The sequence below is a fragment of the Vulpes lagopus genome, chromosome 3, assembly GCF_018345385.1.
Source record: "Vulpes lagopus strain Blue_001 chromosome 3, ASM1834538v1, whole genome shotgun sequence".
NCBI classification, from domain to species: Eukaryota; Metazoa; Chordata; class Mammalia; order Carnivora; family Canidae; genus Vulpes; species Vulpes lagopus.
The window spans coordinates 98,308,211-98,333,459 of NC_054826.1; the positions used below are offsets into that span (position 1 = coordinate 98,308,211).

Sequence of the window (25,249 nt, forward strand, 5' to 3'; positions counted from 1 at the left end):
CTGAATGGGTAACGTGTGTCTCCCCTCTCCACACAGCCTGTCCCCGCAGCACCCAGGGCACCTGGCCTCACGGGGCCTCGCAGCCACGGTGTCACTGCTGCCTCGTGAGCACCAGTTGAATGGCCCACGGGCTCTGTCTGCAGCAGCGCTCCGATGCTAGAAGCCAGCATTTAGTAAATGGTTTTTGTCGGAGGGTGGCTCAACTTCAGAAACTTAGAATCTAACATGCTCACATGAAAACTAGTCTATTTTTTTTTTTTTTAAGATTTTATCTGTTTATGAGAGACACAAAGAGAGAGAAGCAGAGATGTAGTCAAAGGGAGAAGCAGGCTTCTTGCAGGGAGCCAGATGTGGGACTCAATCCCAGGTCTCCAGAATCACACCCTGGGCTGAAGGCAGATGCTCAACTGCTGAGCCACCCAGGCATCCCCTAACTAGTCTATCTAATGAAGCATTTGTCCTTATTTTTCTAATAGAAATAGTGTATGTAAGGAAACCAAACCAAACCCACATTCAGTATTTTTATTTAATTGTTTAGCAGACAATTTACATATTTCCCACCCTTTCCTTTAAGTTAGTGTGACAATTTTCCATAATAAACTACTTAAAGAGAAGCTTTGGTCAAGAATGGAATGAAATAGCAAAAACAAAAAAACAAACAAACAAAAAAACCCCCAAATCACTGCTGCTTTTAAAAAACCAACACTGTCACCACTTATATTCAAACAAAAAAACACACAAACGATATTGGCGCCAAACGTGTCTTCAGTGTTTCCTTGCGGCTGGCTCTCCTCACCACCATGCACACGGTGGGGCTGTGTCAGCACATTTGTCAGTTTGTCAGTCTGTCAGTTTGTCATGCTGGATCTGGGAGGCTCACTCAGCTTCACATTATCCGAAGGCCCTGGATGGAAGACTCTAAGGTCTTGAAAATGGAGGAAGAACTCTGAGGGTTAACTGAGGACAGTTCGTCTTTCCCCTCCTGATCCCCCGGCCCCCCAGACTGCCCCCTCTGCCCAAACTGATGTGCAGGCCCTGCACCCCTGAATCTGGAATCTGGCCTAGCTCACCCTGGAGACGCGCTCTCCCAGGCGTGGGCCCCCTGCAGGCCCTCCCAAGCCCTGAGCTCCCCTCCCAGTCCCCACAGGATCTGGACCTGCTCCCGCCTGCATGAGGCCCCACTGCGGCACCTCCCACCTTCCTCCGTGCCTCCTCACCGAGGTACCGCATTTCACAGGCCACATAGCAGCGGGCCTGGGGCACAACACCCAGGCAGAGGAGATGTGGCCCAAGGACTCAGAGAATAAAGCACAGAGTGTAAATGCCCTGGGAGCTAACTTCATGGGGGCTGCAATGCTCAGGATGGAAAGCACGGCAAGGTGAAAAGGGTGTGTGGGAGGGGCTTTTAGAGGAAGACTGTTTCTCCTGAGTATTCTGGAGGCTTTCTTCCATATTATGTATTTCATCCAAGGAGGGGGGAAAAAAATCAAACATTATGGAATTGCACAGGCGGGAGCAGAATTCTGTAAACATTTACCTATTTTGGAGGTTAAGAACCAGGAGAAATGAAACTCGAAGGCTTACCCTGGCTCCTCCCCTCTGGTTCCTTATCTCGCCCACTATCCTCCAATCTCCAGGTTACTGTGTTCATTTGTTCCTCCTCAATCTTTCTGGTCTAGCAGCTCGGGGCCAAGCTCCTGTCAGAGGCGGAGGGCACATCCTCCTCACTTGTTCACTGGACTCAACAGCCTCTGCTGGAGCACACAATTGCCCAGGCCACCCACACCTTATAGCCCAGGGTTTCTCTACTTGGCTATGGACCAAATCCTAGTCGTCTGCAGACAAGAGCCCAGCCACCTCTCCCTGCCCATGTCATCACCTGTTTCCTAGTTCCACCTTGGGCTTCTGGAGGACCCCCTTAGAGCCCCAACCACCGCCAGAGCCTCACACTCACGGCGTGCTTGAGCTCAGCTGCTCTGCTCTTGCAACTCAGACTGCCCCTCACCCCCATGTGCCCCCAAATCCCACCGCACCTGGAGATGTGGCTCAGGCCAATCTCTTCCCTGAAGTGCTGGCAATCTATGCATCACCTCCCCTCAAATTCCTCAATGTAGAAACAGAGGCACTGGCTCCTCTTCTGGAGCTCCACCCCACCCCTACCCCCTCTACTGGACAAGCCCCTTGAGGACTCTTTCACCTCAATATCCTCAATGCCTAGTACTGGGCCTGGCACCCATCAGGCATTTAGTGAATGTTTCCTAGATTAATTAGTGTAAACCATGAAAATATATCTATATAGTTAAATAGACTGGTGCTCAACACATGGCCTGCTACAAAAATAACACTCAATTTTTCCTCCGGGAACAAATAGAGATCTGGAATGATGTATCCCATCTCACTGAGAAAATGTGGTTTTCCCCTAATGGCTTTCAGGTTTTAATTATTATTATTATTTTTTAATAAGCTCTACGCCTGATGTGGGGCTTGAACTCACAACCCCAAGATCGAGTCACATGCTCTGCTGACTGAGCCAGCCTGGCGCCTAGACTCTCAGGTTTTAAAGACAACTACAAACTGATGTTCTATGTTTCTGATGTGCACTGGACTTGACATTTTGTTCCAAGAAACGAGAAAAAGTCTTGTCATCGGAAGAGTTTTAACATAAATAAGATTTCTTATGAAAAGCGGGAAATACCTTGAAATCCCAAATTGTCATGGCTCCATCGATGCCAGTAGTGCAAAATTTGCGACAGTCTTGCTTGTCCACCTCATAAATAGACACTTGACTGAAAAAAAGTAAAAACAAAAGAGAGATTACAGGGTATGTGGTAGGAGTGGGCCCCAACCTCCCTAACAGCATGAGGGCATTTTCTTTTTTCGTGAGGGCATTTTAAGACAACGAATTCCCCATTCCTAAATATCAAGTTGTCCATCGATATTAGGCTGTAGCAACCTGACTCAGAAGATATTCAAATGCATCTCATTACCAGATGTCTAGAAAACCCATGACTGAGACAAGGTTAAAGGTGAGGTGCTGCATTAATTACTGGGACATGAGAGGCGAGACAGGCCAGGCCTCGCCATCCGTAAACTGCCTGAGCACCGAGTGCGGGGAGCACCACAGCAATGACGAAAATGGAAACAGAAACAAACTAGAGGCAGGATGAAGCACGACTGTAATCCAACTGGCTCCAAACAGAAACTCAAATCGTCCTCCCAGACAAGCAGGGTGTAGTAGCCAAGAGCTTGGCTGGTGTATGAAATTACTCATTGTAACCATAAGCAGCACTCAGATGCACAAGATGCCAAGCAAGCAACGCAGGGAAAGAGATGAATGAAACAACTGGTCTTAGCCTAATTACCTGAACTTTCTCTCTCTCTTTTTTAAGATTCTATTTATTGGGACACTTATGTCTCTGCCTCTCTTTCTGTCTCTCATGAATTAAAAAAAAAAAGATTTTTTTTAAAGATTTTATTTATTCATTCATGACACACACACACACACACACACACACACACACACACATGCAGAGGCAGAGACACAGGCAGAGGGAGAAACAGGCTCCACACAGGGAACCTGACATGGGACTTGATCCTGGGTCTCCAAGATCAGGCCCTGGGCTAAAGGCGGCGCTAAACTGTTGAGCCACCAGAGCTGCCCAAAGATTTTAAATATTAGAGACAGAGTGCAACAGAGATAGCAAGAGAGAGCACAAGTGGAGAGGAGAGGAAGAAACAGGCTCCCTATGAGCAGGGGATCATGACCTGAGCAAAAGGCAGACACTAAACCGACTGAGCCACCCGGGTGCCCCTCAAAAAAACTTTCCAGAAAATTTTATAGCTCAATTTTTCTTTCTCTTCTGAAATGTCTAGAACATTCCCTCTAAGGAAGGAGATGGCAAAGCTATGGCACACTATGGCCTGTTTCTATACAGCCTGTGAGCTAAGAACAGCTTTAATCATTTTAAATGGTCATAAAAAAATTAAGACAATTATTTTGTGACATGGAAATTATGTGGAAGTTCAAATTTCAGTGTCCATAAAGTTTTAACAAAAGACACCCATGCACATATACATACATATTGCCAATGGCTGCTCGCATGCCACAATAGATGTGAGTAGTTGTGACAGAGACTGGCTACCACCCAGAGCCTAAAATATTTACTCTCTGGTCCCTTACAGAAAAACTTTGCTGACCTGTTGCTTAAGGGCCAAGAAGACTTAATGACTACAAATAAAAGAGACACGTTGATCTACAAGGGTCTTTTTATTTTTAACAGGAAAGTCTCAAAGATGCAACGAGAGGTATTTACTTCCTGATACACAGTCTGCAGGGAAGCTTCAGAGAAATTCGTAAGAAATAATTTCAAAAGTCATTCAAGATAAAGAAACTTGAAGCACAAGAATGCTTCTGCTATGTCTTCAAGTTATTATTTTTAAGAGAACACAGACATTTCAGCCTATAAAGTCCACGGTCCTTTCTACTGAACATTATGATAAGCACAACCTGCATTTAATAATTGTCTCAAAGAAAGTCTAGAGGTTTCCAATCTTCTTCCCGTTATCATCACTACAGTGAAAGTTTCTTTACACAAAAGGTCTAGTCAAAAAGAGAAAATCCTTTTTTTTTTTTTTAAAGATTTTCTTTATTTATTCATGAGAGACACAGAGAGAGGCAGACTCCTTGCAGGATGCCTGATGTGGGACTCAATCCCAGGACCCCGGGATCACGACCTGACCCAAGGCAGACACTCAACCAACCGCTGAGCCACCCAGGTGCCCTAAAAAGAGAAAATCTTACGGTACCTAAGTATCAAGAACAGACTACATTTTTCCTTTAGATTTAGAAAAAAATCAAGCTTTCTGGATAAAACACAGTTCATATATACCTGATGAAAAACTGAAGTCTAGAAACTCTTGGTTTTGCCATATGATGTCAAAGAATTCTGTTTCTTTAATTAAATGATCTTCTGACTGGTATATGTTACCTGAAATCCACAGCTGAAATGACAGCTAGAATGACTTTTTTCAGGCAGGGTATAACTAGCTTCCTGTCATGTGTTCACAGACCCCTTTTGTCCTCAATCAGGGTTTGAAAAAGCAAGCCCCGGGAAGAGGCTGCAGGGACAGGCACAGGAGCTCACACATCTGCTGGGGAATCAGCACTCCTCACAGGGGATGCCCTGCACAACAATGACTGGGTGGGGGCAGCTCACCCTGTCAGCAGTTGAAAGAGCCCACAGTTGGGAAGCTACAGACTCTGCTCTCATTCCTGAGGGAGGAGTATCTGGGCACACAGTACACACAACTCACAGAGGGACCCCAGCAGGAAATAAGGAGGGGAAGAAAGGCATTCTGGTCACCAGACACATCTCCACAGACAGTCAGGGCCCCACTACGGGAGGCTCCCGGGGGCCGCAGGGAGCTGGGTGGCACGTACGTGATGCTGTTTTGGTGCAGCGTCTCCAAGGCTGTGTTGCGGTCTTCGGTTGTGGCCCTCTTGTCCATGTTACGGAAGCGCTCCATGGCAGACATGTTGCGCTGGATGCTCTGTTTCGGAATGTCCAGTTTGGAGACGAAGGTCAAGCAGCCGCGGTCATCATAGTTAAAGAGCATTGGGCAGCAGTCATGGCCCTGAAATAAGATCCCAGTTAGGCACCGTAGGGCATGCTGCCCACCTCTTGACCCCTTGACAGAATAGACATCACAGGCACCTCTTATTCCTCTGGGCCAGCTATTCTTTTTCTTCTTTTTTTAAAGATTTTATTTATTTATTCATGAGAGACAGAGAGAGAGGCAGAGACACAGGCAAAGACAGAAGAAGGCTCCCTACAGGGAGCCCGATGCGGGACTTGATCCTAGGACTCCAAGATCATGACCTGAGCCAAAGGCAGATGCTCAACCACTGAGCCACCCAGGTGTCCCCAGACCAGCTATTCTAAAAGGCTGCTCTGGTTGGTGCCAGGGTACAAAGTCGCAGAATGTGTATTGTTCCACTTCTGGAGAATGAAATACAGTATACAACAACGTACAATGAAGAGAAATACTTACTGCCGCTACAACGCTGTTCTCTGAGACAAATGACACACTCAGGAGGGGCAGGAACTCTGTTTTCAGAGTTGAGACCCTGAACACAAGAATAATCATTAAACTGAGGTGGAACAGACCACGCAGCTTCTCTATAGACACAACAAATGACAAAAGACCCATTTGTACAGGGGCTCATGCAATATAAATTAAAGCTTATGCTTAAAAGGAGCCCTATGACCTGTCCTTTCAGGAATCTCAAGCATGATGCAGCCCTGGGGTCACCTGTAGAAACAGAGGCCTTTAACGCTCTCTGGCCCTTGCCCCACTGCTTCTGAGGCCCCCACTCATGACAACTGGTCCCCAGCGAGCCCTTATTCTTTCCTATCTCAGTCTTTGCTCCCACCCCTTTACCCACTTGCTGTCTCTTGTTTGTCCAAAGTCCACCCCGGTCTCTGAAGCTCAGCTCTAATTTGATCCCCTTCATGAAGTTTTCCTGGAGCTCTTCACCTAAAGTGGCTTCTCCTCTCTTGGACTACCTAGCCCTCTGGGTGTCACTGTCACTTATGACTGACTGAACACCTTGTCCTTCCATCCTCTCCTTGCCCATGCTCACTGTGGGCTCACACAGGGTGGGTACAAACACCTAGGGGTCTACTCTCTTTTCTCTGCCAGGCACTGGGAGAGGAGCTGGGGCTACCAATGAATACAACAGTCTTGGCCAGCCATGAGCTCATACACAAAAGGGCTGGGGAGGTGTGTGTATACATGGATACTTAATAGTTACCTGCTCCAGCACCTGGCCAAGAGGTCACACAGACATGGCAGGCAGACACACTGGTTGATGAATTCGGATCACAGAACTTCATGTAAAAGATGATGCATTTTCAAAACTAACTCTGTCTCAGGAGAGGCTCCCTCACCGGCCCCGCCAATACCACGGAAATTGGATTAAAGTCCTAACACCTTATCTTAAGGCCTTACTGTGGCACATGTGGTTCCCACTACATGAAATTATTTATGTTCAAGAAGGGGAAGGGCAGAGGATGTAACCAGGGCCAGAAAAGCCAAATCATAAATCAATATGAGGGCAGACAGGGGCTTGTAATAAGCATATGCTAAGAGCTTATTATGCAATACAATAAACTGTACACAAGTCAAATAACATGACATCCAACAATGATAAAGAGCTAATTACTGTATCAAATGTATAGCACAGTCCCATTTGTGTTAAAAACAAAAAGATATGTAAGTGCCCGTACATGCATAGAAATCCAGGAGACTACATCATTTATTTGGCGTTAAAAAAAAATAAGATAAACTCAATTCAATCCAGTAAGGAAAAAAATATCCTCTCTGTCATGTCACTTTGTTGTCACTGTACAGCAGGGGGTGCAGAATCACCTGAGGTGACTGGTTCTCAGCACACAGGTAGACAAGTCAGGAAACCTTTAAGGTAGGTGACTTTTAGCTGCTAACAGAAAAGGATTCACCAGGAAAGAACAAACATTCTTAGGGGAAAGAATCCCAATCATCATCTCTCTTCCTAAAGCACATGATGGGCAGATATAAACTCTGACATGTGAGGAGATGCCCAGTGCTCTCCCTAGGGCTGGGCAGGTCCTCCCTCACAGGTGAGTCATTGCAATTCAAGTTCTTCTGGCATACTCCGGAGGAACTGGTATGAGGGTTTTAAGTATTACCGAATGAAACTCCAAATTAATGGAGTCACTGTTCAGTGATGACACAGAGTAAGAACATTATCTCCTACTTAAGGCTGGTGGATGAGATTTACCTGTCGTAAGGGATTCACACTGACAGACAAAACTGGCTACTTGAAGGAACTCTTACCGGCAGCAAACCAGGAGGGTCCTTCAAAGGTTTCTGAAGTGAGACCTAACTCTAAAATTTCTCCAAACAGACATCTAAATGTGTGTCTGTGACTTTAAAGGTGGCCTTGCAGTCCTGGGTTAGATTTTTATGCTCATATCCTGAATGTAATTACACCCAGGGAAGGGAAGACTTAGCCCAGCTAGTGAGACATCCCAACCCACTCCCTAACTCCGAACAAAAGGCAAATACTCACTGCACGCTTTTTGAGGCATCAGCAACAGATACAGTGCTGTCATGGCTGACCCAGGCCAGGCGGCTCCCGCTGGCAGAGAAGCTGACCCCATGCACCCAGCCACCAGTGCCACTGCCACCAAACTCTGACATCAGCTGACCAAAAGGCATCTTGCTGCCCCAGGGCGTACTGGCTGGCTTTTCATCCACTTCTTTAATGTAGGCAGAAAACACTCTGCAGTTTAAGGGGCAGGAAAGAAGGAAAAAAAAAAAATCAATGAAAGTATTGTGTATATAGAAACAGGCCACAGGCAGCTGCCCTAAGGTGTCTCAGAATGCAAAGAGATTGATTCTTGACAAGCGAAACATGACAAAGTCACAGTCACAAATCTCTTAAGACCTGGTTCTGAGGGCTGCCTACAGGCCCATCTGAGTCTGGCAAAATGCATACTCAGTTGAAGGGTATACGTGGAGACCTATAACGTGTCATGCCCTGCACTAGGGGTGCAGTTCTAGAAGTAATGAACACCAAAGCCCTTCCCCCCTCCCATCCAGAGCGCATGTTCTGGGGTAGGATCTTGCCATCCCGCCCCTCCCTTGCACTCGCTGACCTTGCTAAGTGAGCACAGCATTCTTTCCTGTCTACTTCACTATCTTTTTCAACACAGTATTCCAGGAAGCCCACACAGTCAAACGGTAGGAGAGGAAACTATCTGCTACGCTGCAATAAACCAATGGCATTAATCCGTTTAAAGAAAGAAAGGGACATCCAAAGAGGAAGCCACGGGAGGCCGGGGAGAGAGTGGGCAGGCTCTCCCTCATGCTGCCATGCTATCAGAGCTCACTGTCTAGTCTTTGTGGCTGGTAGCATCCAGGGTGAAGGAGGGTCCTTTACAGCCTGCTGTCAGCAGTTTTTCTCTCCTCTCTCATTCCATGAAGCTGTGTGTGAGGAGGTTTGGATGCAGAGTCAGGAAGCAGGAGGGAGAAAGAGCAGCTGGGAATCTACCTAGTAGAGCTTTTCTTTAAGAACCTCTGGACTTAAAGACTCCCTAAAATGATCTGGGATATTTGCCTCCAAATGACAATGACAGTAGTAGCTTTGGAAGAGGCAGAGGACTGGAGAGGTGAAGGACACAGTGGGTTATCTATAAGTTAGAGGACGCGACCTTAGAATCACTGGGCTTTTTTTCATCCAAACAGAGCTGACACACAGTATTACATTAGTTTCAGGTGTACGACATAGTGACCCAACTTCTCTATACCCTATGCCATGCTTCCTGCAAGTATAGCTACCATATGTCACTGTACAACACCCTTGACCATGTTCCCGTTCCTCCTTGTGACTACTCTATAACTGGAAGCCTCTACCTCCCACTCCCCTTTACCTGTTTTGCCCATCCCCTCACCTTCCTTCTCTGGCAACCATCAGTTTATCCTATCTATTTATGAGTCTGAGAATCACTGGGGTTTAAATCAGCATCACAAGAGCCACTGCTCTAGTCATCAGAGGCTGGGACACAATGGGTGGTTCTCAGTCAAAAACCGAACTGACTCTTACCCAAAGGACCACAAATCAAAATTTATTTCTGGAAATAAATATTATCAAAAGAATTGGCAACCCATTTTTAGAACCAGATTTTTTAGACACAGTCCAATAATCTAAGTGTATGGATCATTCAATTCCAACTTTTAAGGGAGCTAGAATGACTGGGTAACACATCACAGACAACAAAACTCCTGAATTCTCCCAGACAATGTCTATGCTGTTACACTGGTTCTTACATAGAAAAACCAATCTTTTTCCAGAGTGCCTTGACACTGCTGTATCCCCATTCCACAGCCAAATTTCCACACACATCGTTTTTTTTTTTTTAAAGATTTGATTTATTTATTCATGAGAGACAGAGAGAGAGGCAGAGGCAGAGGGCAAAGCAGGCTCCATGTAGGGAGCCTAATGTGGGACTCGATCCCGAGACTCTAGGATCATACCCTGGACCGAAGGCAGGCGCTAAACCGCTGAGCCACCCAGGGATCCCCTCCACACACATCTTTAAAAAAAACAAACAAACCACCAAATCCTTGGATATTGTTGGATATAATAAATCGCAAGCCATGTTTTCTGGAAATTCTCCACATAGCCTACTAAAGAAAGATACATCCCATTTCCCAACCCACCATGTTGTCAATGTGAAGTAACATTTACTTGCTTTTCTTTTGGCTAAGGGGAAAAAAAGCCTTCTTGGCAAAGAATAACTTTAAAAAGCAATTACTCTGTATGAGCTGTAAGAGTCTTACAGCTCTTAGCAAAGTGGCTGTGTTTCTTCTAGCCTCACGCTAACAACAAATAAAAAACTTGAACTGGAAAGGAACAGCAGGGCAGCCCAGGTGGCTCAGCAGTTTAGCGCCGACTTCAGCCCAGGTTGTGATTCTGGAGACCTGGGATCAAGTCCCATGTTGGGCTCCCTGCATGGAGCCTGTTTCTCCCTTGCCTCTCTCTCTCTCTCATGAATAAATAAATAAAATCTTAAAAAAAAAAAAAAAAGGAACAGCAAATAGTTCAGCACAGCATTGTTCAGCTATGTTTTGTTCATCTTAGCTTCAGCCAGGAATTTGCCAAATCTCTGCCTGGGTTATGAAATGAGAAATAATATCATAGTCTGAGGGCCTCTATACCTCTGCTCCAAACAGGATATTCTGCGTAAAGAAAATTTCCCCGGCCCCACCCTCACAGCTCCCTCCTACTATACCTCCCAGTCCACTTCCTTCCTCCTCTGTGATATCTGTGTTTGCTTTCTTAGATCCCAAGCTCCTTTCACTTCTGAGTCCCTAACAGTGCCTAACACAGTACCTTGCAAAGAAAAGGAACCTGAAAAATACTTGAAAGATGAACAAGGAGAGATCAATTCTGTTTGCCAATTCTCATCTGCTCCCACCTGCATTTGAAATCACACGATCCTGCTGCCAGCAAAACATTGTTGGGATGCCAATCCAAGCTGAGGACCGTGGAGCGAATCGGCTTTTTAATGTGCTTGCTTACCCACCTACAAAAGAAGAACATCCATTTCAGTTTATCCACACCTGAAGCCTACCAAAGGGCCTAACAAAGGTGTGCTAGGTGATACACATGTGGCAACCAGGTTTTCGCCAGAGAGGAAGGCATAGGGGAAGAGGAGCCATAAATAGTCCTTTCTGTTCTTTTAGGCTTTGACATTCTTATCACAGCAGTCCATTCTGAACTTTCCTGGCAACCAGGGGATCCCCAGGAGTAACTATATTTATGGATTAACTCTGGATACTGCCTGTGGAGTTTCAGATTACATGTGACTTTAACCTTTAAAATAAAATACGTGGTTTGAAATGACTTAGATTTTTTTTAAATAAAGATGCAGCGACCTGTGATTTCATTTTGGGTTAAGTCTGGCTTGTAAAATAGCTCAATTTCCTTACTACATCTCTGTGAAGCTGTGAATTACTATTTTCGCAGAGAAATCACAACCGAGAAAATCACAACCTCTTATGGGAGGTTCTAACTGATACTCTAGCTCCACTTGAAAGTTTTTTTTCTGGGGATCCCTGGGTGGCTCAGTGGCTTAGCGCCTGCCTTTGGCCCAGAGCATGATCCTGGAGTCCCGGGATGGAATCCCACATCGGGGTCCCTGCATTGAGCCTGCTTCTCCCTCTGCTTTCCCTCTTCCCTGTGTCTCTCATGAATAAATAAATAAAATCCTAAAAAAAAAAAAAGTTTTTTTCTGTCTGAGATCAGTCCTTACTCTGGCTTCACTAATTCAGTTTCTACCCCTAAACTGCTGTTTAAAAATCAATCATGTTCTGCTGTTTAGGAGCTGAGAGACTGGGGCAACTGGGTGCTCAGCTGGTTAAGCATCTGCCTTTGGCTCGAGTTGTAATCCCAGGGTCCTAGGATCGAGTCCCGCATTGGTTCCCTGCTCAGTAGGAAGTCTGCTTCTCCCTTTCCTTCTGCCCCTTCTTGTGCTGACTCTCAAAAACAAAACAAAACAAAATAACCCCCCCAAAACAAAACAAAAAACAACAAAAAAACAAACCTTAAAAAAAAAAAAAAAAGCCAAGGAGCTGTCATATCAAGCCAAATACCCATCCTTAAATGTCAAATTACTTTTTCACAAACTTTCTCTTAGGAACCTAAAAAATTTCCTTTTGAAAAATACATAATATTCTGACTTGCTTATTATGTAGTTACTTTAAAGGTTTTTATTTAATTTTTTTTAGATTTTATTTATTTGACACAGAGTACACAAGTGGGGTGGGGGGGAGCAGCAGAGGGAAAAGGAGGCTCCGCATGGAGCTGGGAGTCCTATATGGGGGTTGATTCCAGGACCCCCAGCATCAAAAGCAGATAGATCCTTTTTTTTTTTTTTTTAATAGGAGCAGTAGCAACTGTAGGAAGTAGCTACCACTTCTTTTTTTTTTTTTTTAGATTTTATTTATTTATTCATAGAGACACATGGGTAGGGGGTGGTGAGAGAGAGGCAGAGGGAGAAGCAGGCCCCATGCAGGGAGCCCGAGTGGGACTTGATCCTGGGTCTTCAGGATCACACCCCAGGCTGCAGGGGGCGCTACACCGCTGCGCCACCAGGGCTGCCCAGCAGATAGATCCTTAACCAACTTAAACACCCAGGCACCCCTCTTAAAGGCTTTTAGAGATGATTTTTAAGTATTCACATCACTCCAATGAAATGTTGTTCTACAGCTGAGAAACTCCCTTGAACACGTCTTCTCCAAATGACAATACCTTATACTATAGAACAGACCAATTTACCTACATTTGAGATTTTTTGTCAGTGAATAAAAATGTGAGCAATTGCTGAGACTAAATGTTACCTAGGAAGGGAAGTTTTTTATCTACTCATTACAGCGAGTCTCCTAAAATGATTTTTGGCAGACAACATTTTGTTAGACTAATTTTTACACATACTTGAAAGAAAAATGCAGGTCTTAAATTCCTAATTTAATCTTGCTGCAAATTCACAGACTTTCTTTCCAAAGAACTAAAATTTTTGAGATTTCACTGAATTTCACAAAACATAATATAATCCATTCCTGTCACTGTTTCAGCAGAAAGCAAACAGTAACACTAACATAAAGAGTAATGTGTACTCTGCTATTTTTATTGGAAATACAAACACTGCCAGATTAGTACTGAATGACAATTCCACGTTGAAGGCTATTTACCACCCTTTGTGAATGCATGCCAGATAGAGTCGTTTTCTTATCAAAATAAGCGAGAAGGATTAGTTAAAATAAGTTACTTAGCCATAAAATCAATCTCTGTATTTTGAGTGCTCAGCTACAAGTGATTTATAACAAAAAGTACAACAGGCTGACTATGGTTCCAAGACTTCGGTCAATTTTTACTTCAACAGTTTAAATGAATAAAATATTATTCCAAGACAGATTTGGTTAGCCAATAAATCGTAAAGGAGTACAGTGTTATCTGTAGAAATCTTCAGAAGATATTTTAAGTAGATAGTGAGGAAAAAAATTACTCAAGTCATGCATGGCAATCTCAAGTTTATGATTTCCCCATAAGAGTAAGAAAACAATGTGGGCAGCACAGAATGAGAAGACTAACATCTTACAGAACATGCCAGTTAGGAGATCAGAAAATGGGGCTACAGGTCTGTATTGACATGAGAAACATGGGAGATTTGACTGAATGTAGCATGGAAGAAGGAAAAATGCTCAGAGGAAATGGAGATCTTCAGAGGAGAAAAAAAAAAAATCTCCAGATGAGGAAAAACTGAAGTTATAGTCAAGCCTTCACCCAGTGCCTCAAGAAGTCACCAGAGAACACAGTGCTCCAAATGTAGAATTCCACTGAGAGAAATAAAAAATACTCAGATATTGCTCACCAGTCATTTTCAGACTCGAAGTAACAAACAGAAATGAGTCGTGCTCCGCTTCCCACAGCAAATTTGTTCTCTAGCGGGGACCACTTGACAAAAGTCGCTGCACGATTAATTCTCAGGATCACCAGGGTTGGCTTCCAGACACCATCTTTCTGACTCCAGACATAGGCATTGCGGTCTGCCCCACAAGTGACGATGCGGTCACTTTTGGGAGCCCAGTCGATACCTGCAAGTGAGAAGCAGTGTCATGTGTTTTGCCTGGCCAATGACAAGAGACATGAAACAGCCAGGTGGGTACTGCCGGCAGGGCTAGCTGTGGGCATGGGATCTTCCTCCCCAGTCCCATCCTTTCCCCCATCTAGGGTCCTGATCATCATTTCACACAAGGCAAGGTTTGTCTGTAAAGTTCGAAAACAGGATCCTCCATGAAGCCAGGTAGAATAGAGCTGTTTTAGGATTGTGGAGATTACAAAACTAAACAGGGGCATTCTACTATCCATTCAAAGGTTTCTCAAGTTACCTGGTATAAAAACCTTCTCCCCCAACCTTTTATTAGATTTGTGTGTGTGTGTGTGTGGGGGGGTTTAAAAGTACCTTTATTCATTAACAGACCTCACTCCATGATATTAACTAAAAATCTGCTACATGACATCTAAATAAAACAACATCGGGATAAACTAATCTTCAGTAAACAGAGAGAAAAATGTAAATTGTGACTCATTATATATTCTTCTGAGGGTCACTGTCATTTAACCTAAATACCTTTTCTGTATGATACAGGTTCTAGAAAGAGTCCTTGAGTATCTCTGCATCTAAACTAGGAAAAGATCTAAATATGTGTCTGAAAATAAGGTTTACTTTTCATATTTGACCAGATTTTTACTTATTTGGTGGCTGTGAGGGATCTCAAAGTCATTATCAGTTTATTACATATCCAGAGTAAAATCTGCTATGTCTCAGTCATTTTATAGTTACATGATGAAGTATTTCCTATAAATATAATTCCACATTGAATACACAGAAATGTCACTTATATATATATATATATATATATATATATATATATATATATATATATATATTTTTTTTTTTTTTTAAGTAGGCTCATGTCCAACACAGGGCTTGAACTCACAACCCTGAGGTCAGGGTCTGAGTCAGATATTTAACTGACTGAGCCATCCATGTGTCCCAACTAATAAATTCTTATTAACCATTAAAATATTAATCATTAACATTCTTAACATGTAAACGGAAAAAGGATGAATGAAAATCAAAGTTTCCATTGGTCATAACTCACAGTGACTTTAGTTGTATGAAGAGTTCATTCATTCTTTCACCTACAGGAATAGTCTGCTCAATTATTTGTATCACTGAGGGGAAAAAGATATGGGGGACTGTATTCTAAGTAATGTATACTTTGTAAATCCATTAATTATAGGATAGTTTTGCAGCCCTCTTTATTGGATTTTAAGTTTTATTTTTAACTACAAAAGCAATACCCACAAAGAAACATCACAAAGGGATGTGCAGGAGGTAAACAAAGCCCCACCCCCATTCTCATGTACATATACATTTCTCCCCCAAAATGATATTAATATTATGACAAACATTTTCTACTCCCTTTTATAAATTAGTACCGGTTACAGATTATTTCAGAACAGTGATCTATCATAATTCCCTAAAACATCTCATTGTTGAATGTTTTGTTAGTCTCCAATCATTTATTAAAATAGATAACATTGAAAAAAAAATAGATAACATTGGAATAAACATTCAGGAACACACTTTTTTGTTCTGGTTAAAATGATCTCCCTATGATAAATTCCCCAAAGTGTTAGGCAAAATATTGTTATTTTTATGAAATGTGTTGTTTTCTTAACTTGATTACAAGTTTCTTGACAATTGGAAGCAAGTCTTTGAAACTACTATGGTGGGCAGACCCTAGGGAAATCCCTTCCCTGTGGGTATGGGCAGGACCTGTGACTTGCTTCTAACCAATGGAATGCTGGAAAGATGATTAGATGTACACAATTAGTGGACAAGATTACACGAATCTTACAGCTGCTAGGAAATGAATTCTACCACCAACAACCTGAAGGAACTTGGAAGTGGATCCTTCCCTTGGTCAAGCCTCTGATGAGAACTCATCCCTGACTGACAGCTTGATTACAACTTGTGAGACCCTAAGTCGGGGTCCCAGGTAAGCCATGCCCAGCTACTTGACCCACAAAAATTGTGAGATAATCAATGTGTTTTGGTTAGGCTGGTAATTTGTAGTATTTGTTACACAGCAAAGAAAACAAATGGGTCCCCTAATATCCAAAATACCACCTTGTAATGAGAAAGCTCAGTGATTTTGTGATGATTTTGACAATCTAAAATTTTACCCTTTATTCCATATGATCACCATGCTGATTAAACACCTACATGGGGATCCCTGGGTGGCGCAGCGGTTTAGCGCCTGCCTTTGGCCCAGGGCGCGATCCTGGAGACTCGGGATCGAATCCCACGTCAGGCTCCCGGTGCATGGAGCCTGCTTCTCCCTCTGCCTATGTCTCTGCCTCTCTCTCTCTCTCACTGTGTGCCTATCATAAATAAATAAAATTTAAAAAAAAAACACCTACATGTTTGATGAGAATTCCTGAGGTGTTTAAGCATGAGGCATTTAAAAAAAATCAATAGATTCATACTCTAAAAAAATAGAAAGGACCGTCTTCTGCTTTGTTTCATTCTTATAGTCTACTGCTATAATTTTCATTTAAATATGGAAGCTGTAAAAAGGGTCATAGCTGGGATGCCTGGGTGGATCAGCAGTTGAGCATCTGCCTTTGGCTCAGTGCGTGATCCTGGGGTCCAGGATCAAGTCCCACATTGGGCTCCCTGCATGGAGCCTGCTTCTCCCTCTGCCTATGTCTCTGCCTCTCTCTGTGTGTCTCTCATGAATAAATAAGTGAAATCTTAAAAACAAACAAAACAAAACAAAACCCAAACTATTGTATTTGTTATTATTGAAAAGAAGAGTTCTTATATTGACATGAGAAACATGGGAGATTTGACTGAATGTAGCATGGAGAAGGAAAAATGCTCAGAGGAAATGGAGATCTTCAGAGGAGAAAAAAAAAAAATCTCCAGATGAGGAAAAACTGAAGTTATAGTCAAGCCTTCACCCAGTGCCTCAAGAAGTCACCAGAGAACACAGTGCTCCAAATGTAGAATTCCACTGAGAGAAATAAAAAATACTCAGATATTGCTCACCAGTCATTTCAGACTCGAAGTAACAAACAGAAATGAGTCGTGCTCCGCTTCCCACAGCAAATTTGTTCTCTAGCGGGGACCCACTTGACAAAAGTCGCTGCACGATTAATTCTCAGGATCACCAGGGTTGGCTTCCAGACACCCATCTTTCTGACTCCAGACATAGGCATTGCGGTCTGCCCCACAAGTGACGATGCGGTCACTTTTGGGAGCCCAGTCGATACCTGCAAGTGAGAAGCAGTGTCATGTGTTTTGCCTGGCCAATGACAAGAGACATGAAACAGCCAGGTGGGTACTGCCGGCAGGGCTAGCTGTGGGCATGGGATCTTCCTCCCCAGTCCCATCCTTTCCCCCATCTAGGGTCCTGATCATCATTTCACACAAGGCAAGGTTTGTCTGTAAAGTTCGAAAACAGGATCCTCCATGAAGCCAGGTAGAATAGAGCTGTTTTAGGATTGTGGAGATTACAAAACTAAACAGGGGCATTCTACTATCCATTCAAAGGTTTCTCAAGTTACCTGGTATAAAAACCTTCTCCCCCAACCTTTTATTAGATTTGTGTGTGTGTGTGTGTGGGGGGGTTTAAAAGTACCTTTATTCATTAACAGACCTCACTCCATGATATTAACTAAAAATCTGCTACATGACATCTAAATAAAACAACATCGGGATAAAACTAATCTTCAGTAAACAGAGAGAAAAATGTAAATTGTGACTCATTATATATTCTTCTGAGGGTCACTGTCATTTAACCTAAATACCTTTTCTGTATGATACAGGTTCTAGAAAGAGTCCTTGAGTATCTCTGCATCTAAACTAGGAAAAGATCTAAATATGTGTCTGAAAATAAGGTTTACTTTTCATATTTGACCAGATTTTTACTTATTTGGTGGCTGTGAGGGATCTCAAAGTCATTATCAGTTTATTACATATCCAGAGTAAAATCTGCTATGTCTCAGTCATTTTATAGTTACATGATGAAGTATTTCCTATAAATATAATTCCACATTGAATACACAGAAATGTCACTTATATATATATATATATATATATATATATATATATATATATATATATATATTTTTTTTTTTTTTTAAGTAGGCTCATGTCCAACACAGGGCTTGAACTCACAACCCTGAGGTCAGGGTCTGAGTCAGATATTTAACTGACTGAGCCATCCATGTGTCCCAACTAATAAATTCTTATTAACCATTAAAATATTAATCATTAACATTCTTAACATGTAAACGGAAAAAGGATGAATGAAAATCAAAGTTTCCATTGGTCATAACTCACAGTGACTTTAGTTGTATGAAGAGTTCATTCATTCTTTCACCTACAGGAATAGTCTGCTCAATTATTTGTATCACTGAGGGGAAAAAGATATGGGGGACTGTATTCTAAGTAATGTATACTTTGTAAATCCATTAATTATAGGATAGTTTTGCAGCCCTCTTTATTGGATTTTAAGTTTTATTTTTAACTACAAAAGCAATACCCACAAAGAAACATCACAAAGGGATGTGCAGGAGGTAAACAAAGCCCCACCCCCATTCTCATGTACATATACATTTCTCCCCCAAAATGATATTAATATTATGACAAACATTTTCTACTCCCTTTTATAAATTAGTACCGGTTACAGATTATTTCAGAACAGTGATCTATCATAATTCCCTAAAACATCTCATTGTTGAATGTTTTGTTAGTCTCCAATCATTTATTAAAATAGATAACATTGAAAAAAAAATAGATAACATTGGAATAAACATTCAGGAACACACTTTTTTGTTCTGGTTAAAATGATCTCCCTATGATAAATTCCCCAAAGTGTTAGGCAAAATATTGTTATTTTTATGAAATGTGTTGTTTTCTTAACTTGATTACAAGTTTCTTGACAATTGGAAGCAAGTCTTTGAAACTACTATGGTGGGCAGACCCTAGGGAAATCCCTTCCCTGTGGGTATGGGCAGGACCTGTGACTTGCTTCTAACCAATGGAATGCTGGAAAGATGATTAGATGTACACAATTAGTGGACAAGATTACACGAATCTTACAGCTGCTAGGAAATGAATTCTACCACCAACAACCTGAAGGAACTTGGAAGTGGATCCTTCCCTTGGTCAAGCCTCTGATGAGAACTCATCCCTGACTGACAGCTTGATTACAACTTGTGAGACCCTAAGTCGGGGTCCCAGGTAAGCCATGCCCAGCTACTTGACCCACAAAAATTGTGAGATAATCAATGTGTTTTGGTTAGGCTGGTAATTTGTAGTATTTGTTACACAGCAAAGAAAACAAATGGGTCCCCTAATATCCAAAATACCACCTTGTAATGAGAAAGCTCAGTGATTTTGTGATGATTTTGACAATCTAAAATTTTACCCTTTATTCCATATGATCACCATGCTGATTAAACACCTACATGGGGATCCCTGGGTGGCGCAGCGGTTTAGCGCCTGCCTTTGGCCCAGGGCGCGATCCTGGAGACTCGGGATCGAATCCCACGTCAGGCTCCCGGTGCATGGAGCCTGCTTCTCCCTCTGCCTATGTCTCTGCCTCTCTCTCTCTCTCACTGTGTGCCTATCATAAATAAATAAAATTTAAAAAAAAAACACCTACATGTTTGATGAGAATTCCTGAGGTGTTTAAGCATGAGGCATTTAAAAAAAATCAATAGATTCATACTCTAAAAAAATAGAAAGGACCGTCTTCTGCTTTGTTTCATTCTTATAGTCTACTGCTATAATTTTCATTTAAATATGGAAGCTGTAAAAAGGGTCATAGCTGGGATGCCTGGGTGGATCAGCAGTTGAGCATCTGCCTTTGGCTCAGTGCGTGATCCTGGGGTCCAGGATCAAGTCCCACATTGGGCTCCCTGCATGGAGCCTGCTTCTCCCTCTGCCTATGTCTCTGCCTCTCTCTGTGTGTCTCTCATGAATAAATAAGTGAAATCTTAAAAACAAACAAAACAAAACAAAACCCAAACTATTGTATTTGTTATTATTGAAAAGAAGAGTTCTTATCTTTAAAGAAGAGTCCTTCTCTTTTGAAGACACAAACTGAAATATAAAATGATACAGTGTCTGGGATGTGCTTCCAAACTGTACAAGGAGGAGAAAAAAAAACTGTACAAGGTTGGCTGTGAGGTGGTAACTGCTGAATCTGGGTGATGGTGGGTATACTACATTATTCTGCCTTTTTAATGCTATCTGTTTAAAATGTCCATAGTAAGATGTTTTTTGAAGAGTGATCACTTTTAACACACACACACAAAAAAAGAAACTCAAAGAAACAAACACCAGGGCTCTGATATCTTTGATGTTAACCATACTCTTTTTCTCTGTAGTACCGACTGGTCTTTTCTTCTAGAAATCTTCAGAAGATTTTTTTTTCCCCTGTAGTTACTATCTTTCTGAGAAAATATGTTTGATCCTTGGTCCCTTGCCACAGTTATATTTAGATTTTTCCAACAACAGTTTTTTCAGATCTAAAAAAAAAAATGTCATTTGAGCATTTGGATGAAAACAGGCCCAAGTTCAAAGAATTTCAAAAGAGAAGCCGAGGAGAAAAAAGAACATGACTAAGTATTTCACTTTTTTTGGCTATTTCTTTGGCCTTTACTTTAGCCTTTTCTCACTTTAAAGTACTTCCTTTTTATTTTTTTTTTAAGATTTTATTTATTTATTTATTCATGAAAGTGAGAGAAAGCAAGAGAGAGAGAGAGAGAGAGAGAGGCAGAGACACAGGCAGAGAGACCAACAGTCCCCATGCAAGGAGCCCGACGTGGGACTCGATCCCAGGTCTCCAGGGTCACACCCTGGGCTTAAGGCAGTGCTAAACTGCTGAGCCACCCGGGTTGCCCTTAAAAGTACTTCCTAACGGGGATCCCTGGGTGGCTCAGCGGTTTATTTTTTTATTTTTAATTTTTTTAAATTTTTTAATTTACTTATGATAGTCACAGAGAGAGAGAGAGAGAGGCAGAGACACAGGCAGAGGGAGAAGCAGGCTTCATGCACCGGGAGCCCGATGTGGGATTCAATCCCGGGTCTCCAGGATCACACCCTGGGCCAAAGGCAGGCGCCAAACCGCTGCGTTTTTTTTTTTTTTTTTTTTTTTAATTTTTTTATGGCTCAGCGGTTTAACACCTGCCTTCGGCCCAGGGCGTGATCCTGGAGGCCCAGGATCAAGTCCCACGTCAGGCTCCCTGCATGGGGCCTGCTTCTCCTTCTCTGTGTGTCTCTCATGAATAAATAAAATCTTAAAAAAACAAAACAAAACAAAAACCCCCACAGTACTTCCTAACACTAAAATTCCAATTTAAAATATGAATGTTGGGCAGCCCTGGTGGCCCAGCGGTTTAGCGCCGCCTGCAGCCTAGGGCATGATCCTGGAGACCCTGGATCGAGTCCCACATCGGGCTCCCTGCATGGTGCCTGCTTCTCCTTCTGCCTGTGTCTCTGCCTCTCTGTGTGTGTGTGTCTCTATGAATAAATAAATTTTATTTATTTATTTTTGAATAAATAAATTTTTAAAAAAATATGAATGTTCTTATTTTTAGGCCACACGGCCACTGGCAAGCGAATGTAAAGAAAATAGGCTAAACCTAATAGAAATAAGGTCATGGGAAAGCAATAGTAACAAAAATAGAAATTATAAATTATATCTTTCATGCTGGCTCAGTAATATAGTCAGTTAGCTCCTGATGCTCACTAACATCACATTCAAATCACTGGTAAAAACAAGAAGGGATGGTCATGAGTTTCTGCAGGAGAATATAATGGAAAGGATGCAAGTCAAAACATGCTGTTTTTCCCTGGTTGGCGGAAGGATATCTTTAAGCTCATTAGTATATGTTGGCGGTTTAGAGGTAAAATTCCAGGGTCACAACTAAAAAAAAAAAAAAAAAAAAAAAAAATCATTATCAGTTGCTTTGCCACCCACTTGAGAGCAAACGTCACTGCAAAGAGAGGGAAAATCCAAGACTGCAGTGAGAAATTTGTAATTGAAAAGTTATGAATAAGTTGTGACATGCTTGACCGAACTATTCAAAGCAAGAGGCTAAATCAACTCTGCCAGAAAATGGATAAAGAAAAAATAATAATGGTAAGGATCAAGGAACAAGAATTCTTTCTGAACAGAACAGTAAGTGGATATGTCCTTTTAAAAATAGCCCAGTATCACTTCACAAAAAAGCAATTCATTCTCTTGAAATTTAGTATCAGGATTTGGTTCACTGAATTCTGCAAACCATTACAGAAACTGTTTTTATCTCTTACTCTTCCAACCTCCCTTATTTAACACCTGCTTAATGAAACTCGGCACTGCTCTGGTCGCCATCTTTATCCTTCTAGTCATCGATAGTTTTTGTCAAAGATGAAAGCTAATGTACACTTGGGAATCTGCCTTAGAGTTAATGCTTTAAGATCCTCTCCTCTATGAATCAACAAGGAAAAAAAAAAACTCAATGGAAAAATGGTCAGGAATAATGAACAGTAAAGTCTGAGAAAGAAACCCAGTTGGCTAATAAACATCAAAAAATATGCTCAACTTTTCTATTAATCAGGAAAATGCAACTTCTAGAGACACACCTTTCACTCATCAGACCATCTGATCAAATAAAGTATGTGTGGGATGGGGGAAATAAGCACTCCCATACAGGGGGGCCAGGATGCAGGCAATATGACCATGCCTAGTAAAGTTGAGGATGTGCACACCCCGGTGGTACAACAAATTTGCCATATGCAAACATTCACGCATGCACAAAGAGATCTGCACAAGGATGCTCGATTTAGCACTTCACTATAATAAGGAAAAACTGCAAAGAGCCTAACTGTCCTTCAGTGGAGAAAACAGAGTAAATAAACAGTGGTTAAAAGGAATAAACTTGATCCACATAGAGCTTAGGAACAACATGAACGCAAAAGCAAGCTGGAGATGCACATGATGCCATTTATATAGCACTTTAACACACCAGCCATGGGGATCCCTGGGTGGCGCAGCGGTTTGGCGCCTGCCTTTGGCCCAGGGCGCGATCCTGGAGACCCAGGATCGAATCCCACATCGGGCTCCCGGTGCATGGAGCCTGCTTCTCCCTCTGCCTGTGTCTCTGCCTCTCTCTCTCTCTGTGACTATCATAAAAAAAAACAAAACAAAACACACCACCCAAAAGTACTAAAGATTACATATGAATATGTATATGTGTATGTAAAAGTATTAAAAATGAACTGTGACAATGTCATAGCAAATTACAGACTGCTTCAGGGGGACAGGAACAGGACTGGTGGTGGGAGGGACTGTACCATAATCTCGAATAATACTCCTATTTATATTATTAAAGCTCTGTTTCTTGGCAGTTGTTAATTCCAAGTGGTCGTAATGTGAGTGCTTGTTACATTACTCTTTGTCCTTTTCAATATTTTGGAATGTCTTCCTCGCCCCACAAACAACATACAGAAAGCTTCTGGAAGACACTGCATCCCCTCAGCACTTGAGAACACAATGTGGCTAACGTTTTCACACAGCTGATGCCTTAGATGTCTAGTTTTCACTTTCTCATCTCATCACCTCATCTAAGCTCTTCACTCCTTAGAGTAGGATAAGTGTTTTCCATATATTAGTGGAGTGCAGGGGACCAGCTGGGCTAAAAGAAGCACTTAAAAACTGAGATCACTATGATGATATTTTCTCAAGTTTTCTAAATAAAACTCAGTAAATGCTGCACAACTTTAAATATTGTGGCAGACTTACTTTAACAGGCTCTTTACTGAATGGAAGAGTGCTTGATTTGCAAGTATCACACTAAGCTCACGGTTGTCTTTCTTTACCTGTGATGTGTCCGTTGTGCTCCTTAAGTTCATGAGCTTTTACCCACTGGCTCCCGTTCTTCTTATAGATGTGGACTTCATGATTATTGGGGCTAAGAGCAATCTCTGGAGAGACAAAGTCAACAGTTAACACCTAAAGTTGAAACTGTTACCAAGAAAGTATAGTTTGTTTTTTTTTTAAGATTTTTCTTTATTTAAGTCATCTCTATACTCAACATGGGGCTCAAATTCATGACCCCAAGATCAAGAGTTGCATGCTCCACCAAATGAGCCAGCCAGGTATCCCAAAGGTCAGCATTTTAAAACTAGGTTCAAGGGAAGGACTAAGAAATGTTTTTAAAAAATGGTTCCCAGGACATCTGGGTGGCTCAGTGGCTGAGCATCTGCCTTCAGCTCAGGGTGTGATCCCGGGGTCCAGGGATCAAGTCCCACATCAGGCTCCCCTGTGGGGAGTCTGCTTCTCCCTTTGCCTCTCTCTCTCTCTCATGAATAAATAAATAAAATCTTTAAAAAAAGTTCCTAATATTCACCCCGAAAAATTCCTTCTTTTTTTAAAAAAATATTTTATTTATTTATTCATGAGAGACACAGAGAGAGAGAGAGAGAGAGGCACAGACACAGGCAGAGGGAGAAGCAGGCTCCATGCAGGAAACCCGACGCGGGACTCGATCCCGGGTCTCCAGGATCACACCCTGGACTGAAGGCGGTGCTAAACCACTGAGCCACCCGGGCTGCCTGAAAAATTCCTTTTATGATTTTTACCTCTACTTGGAAACCATATTTTAAAATGTTTTGCAGAAAACTTGAATTTAAAAATTCATTTTATTGGGATGCCTGGATGGCTCAGTGGTTGAGTGTCTGCCTTCAGCTCAGGTCCTGATCCTGGGATCCAGGATCGTGTCCCACATCAGCCTCCTTGTGGGGAGCCTGCTTCTCCCTCTGTCTCTGCCTCTCTCTCTCACTCTCTCTGTGTCTCTCATGAATAAACAAACAAAATCTTAAAAATAAAAAAATAAAAATTCATTTTATTAAAGATATATACAATTGTTAAGATTCTAACTAGTAAGAATTAAACAATGTTATCATACTTTGGTGATATAATTTTTAACCCATAGTAAATATATATGACATTTCATTTTAGTTCACCTGTCCAACATTATTAGCAATAAATATTTACTTTCTATTACAAT

General features: G+C 42.1%; 1 protein-coding gene across 1 annotated transcript in view; it reads right to left on the minus strand.

Moving 5' to 3' along the window:
- Positions 1 to 507: 507 nt before the first annotated feature.
- Positions 508 to 25,249, minus strand: part of ARPC1A (actin related protein 2/3 complex subunit 1A) — a 36,570-nt gene continuing 11,828 nt past the window's right edge. Inside the window, exons 3-10 of the mRNA XM_041749849.1 lie at positions 24,060 to 24,164; positions 13,980 to 14,202; positions 11,025 to 11,132; positions 8,114 to 8,326; positions 6,052 to 6,127; positions 5,441 to 5,634; positions 2,696 to 2,786; positions 508 to 925 (exon numbers count right to left, since the gene is read on the minus strand). Coding sequence (XP_041605783.1) covers positions 887 to 925; positions 2,696 to 2,786; positions 5,441 to 5,634; positions 6,052 to 6,127; positions 8,114 to 8,326; positions 11,025 to 11,132; positions 13,980 to 14,202; positions 24,060 to 24,164 — 1,049 coding nt within the window. The 3' untranslated portion in view covers positions 508 to 886. The remainder of the gene's footprint in view (positions 926 to 2,695; positions 2,787 to 5,440; positions 5,635 to 6,051; positions 6,128 to 8,113; positions 8,327 to 11,024; positions 11,133 to 13,979; positions 14,203 to 24,059; positions 24,165 to 25,249) is intronic.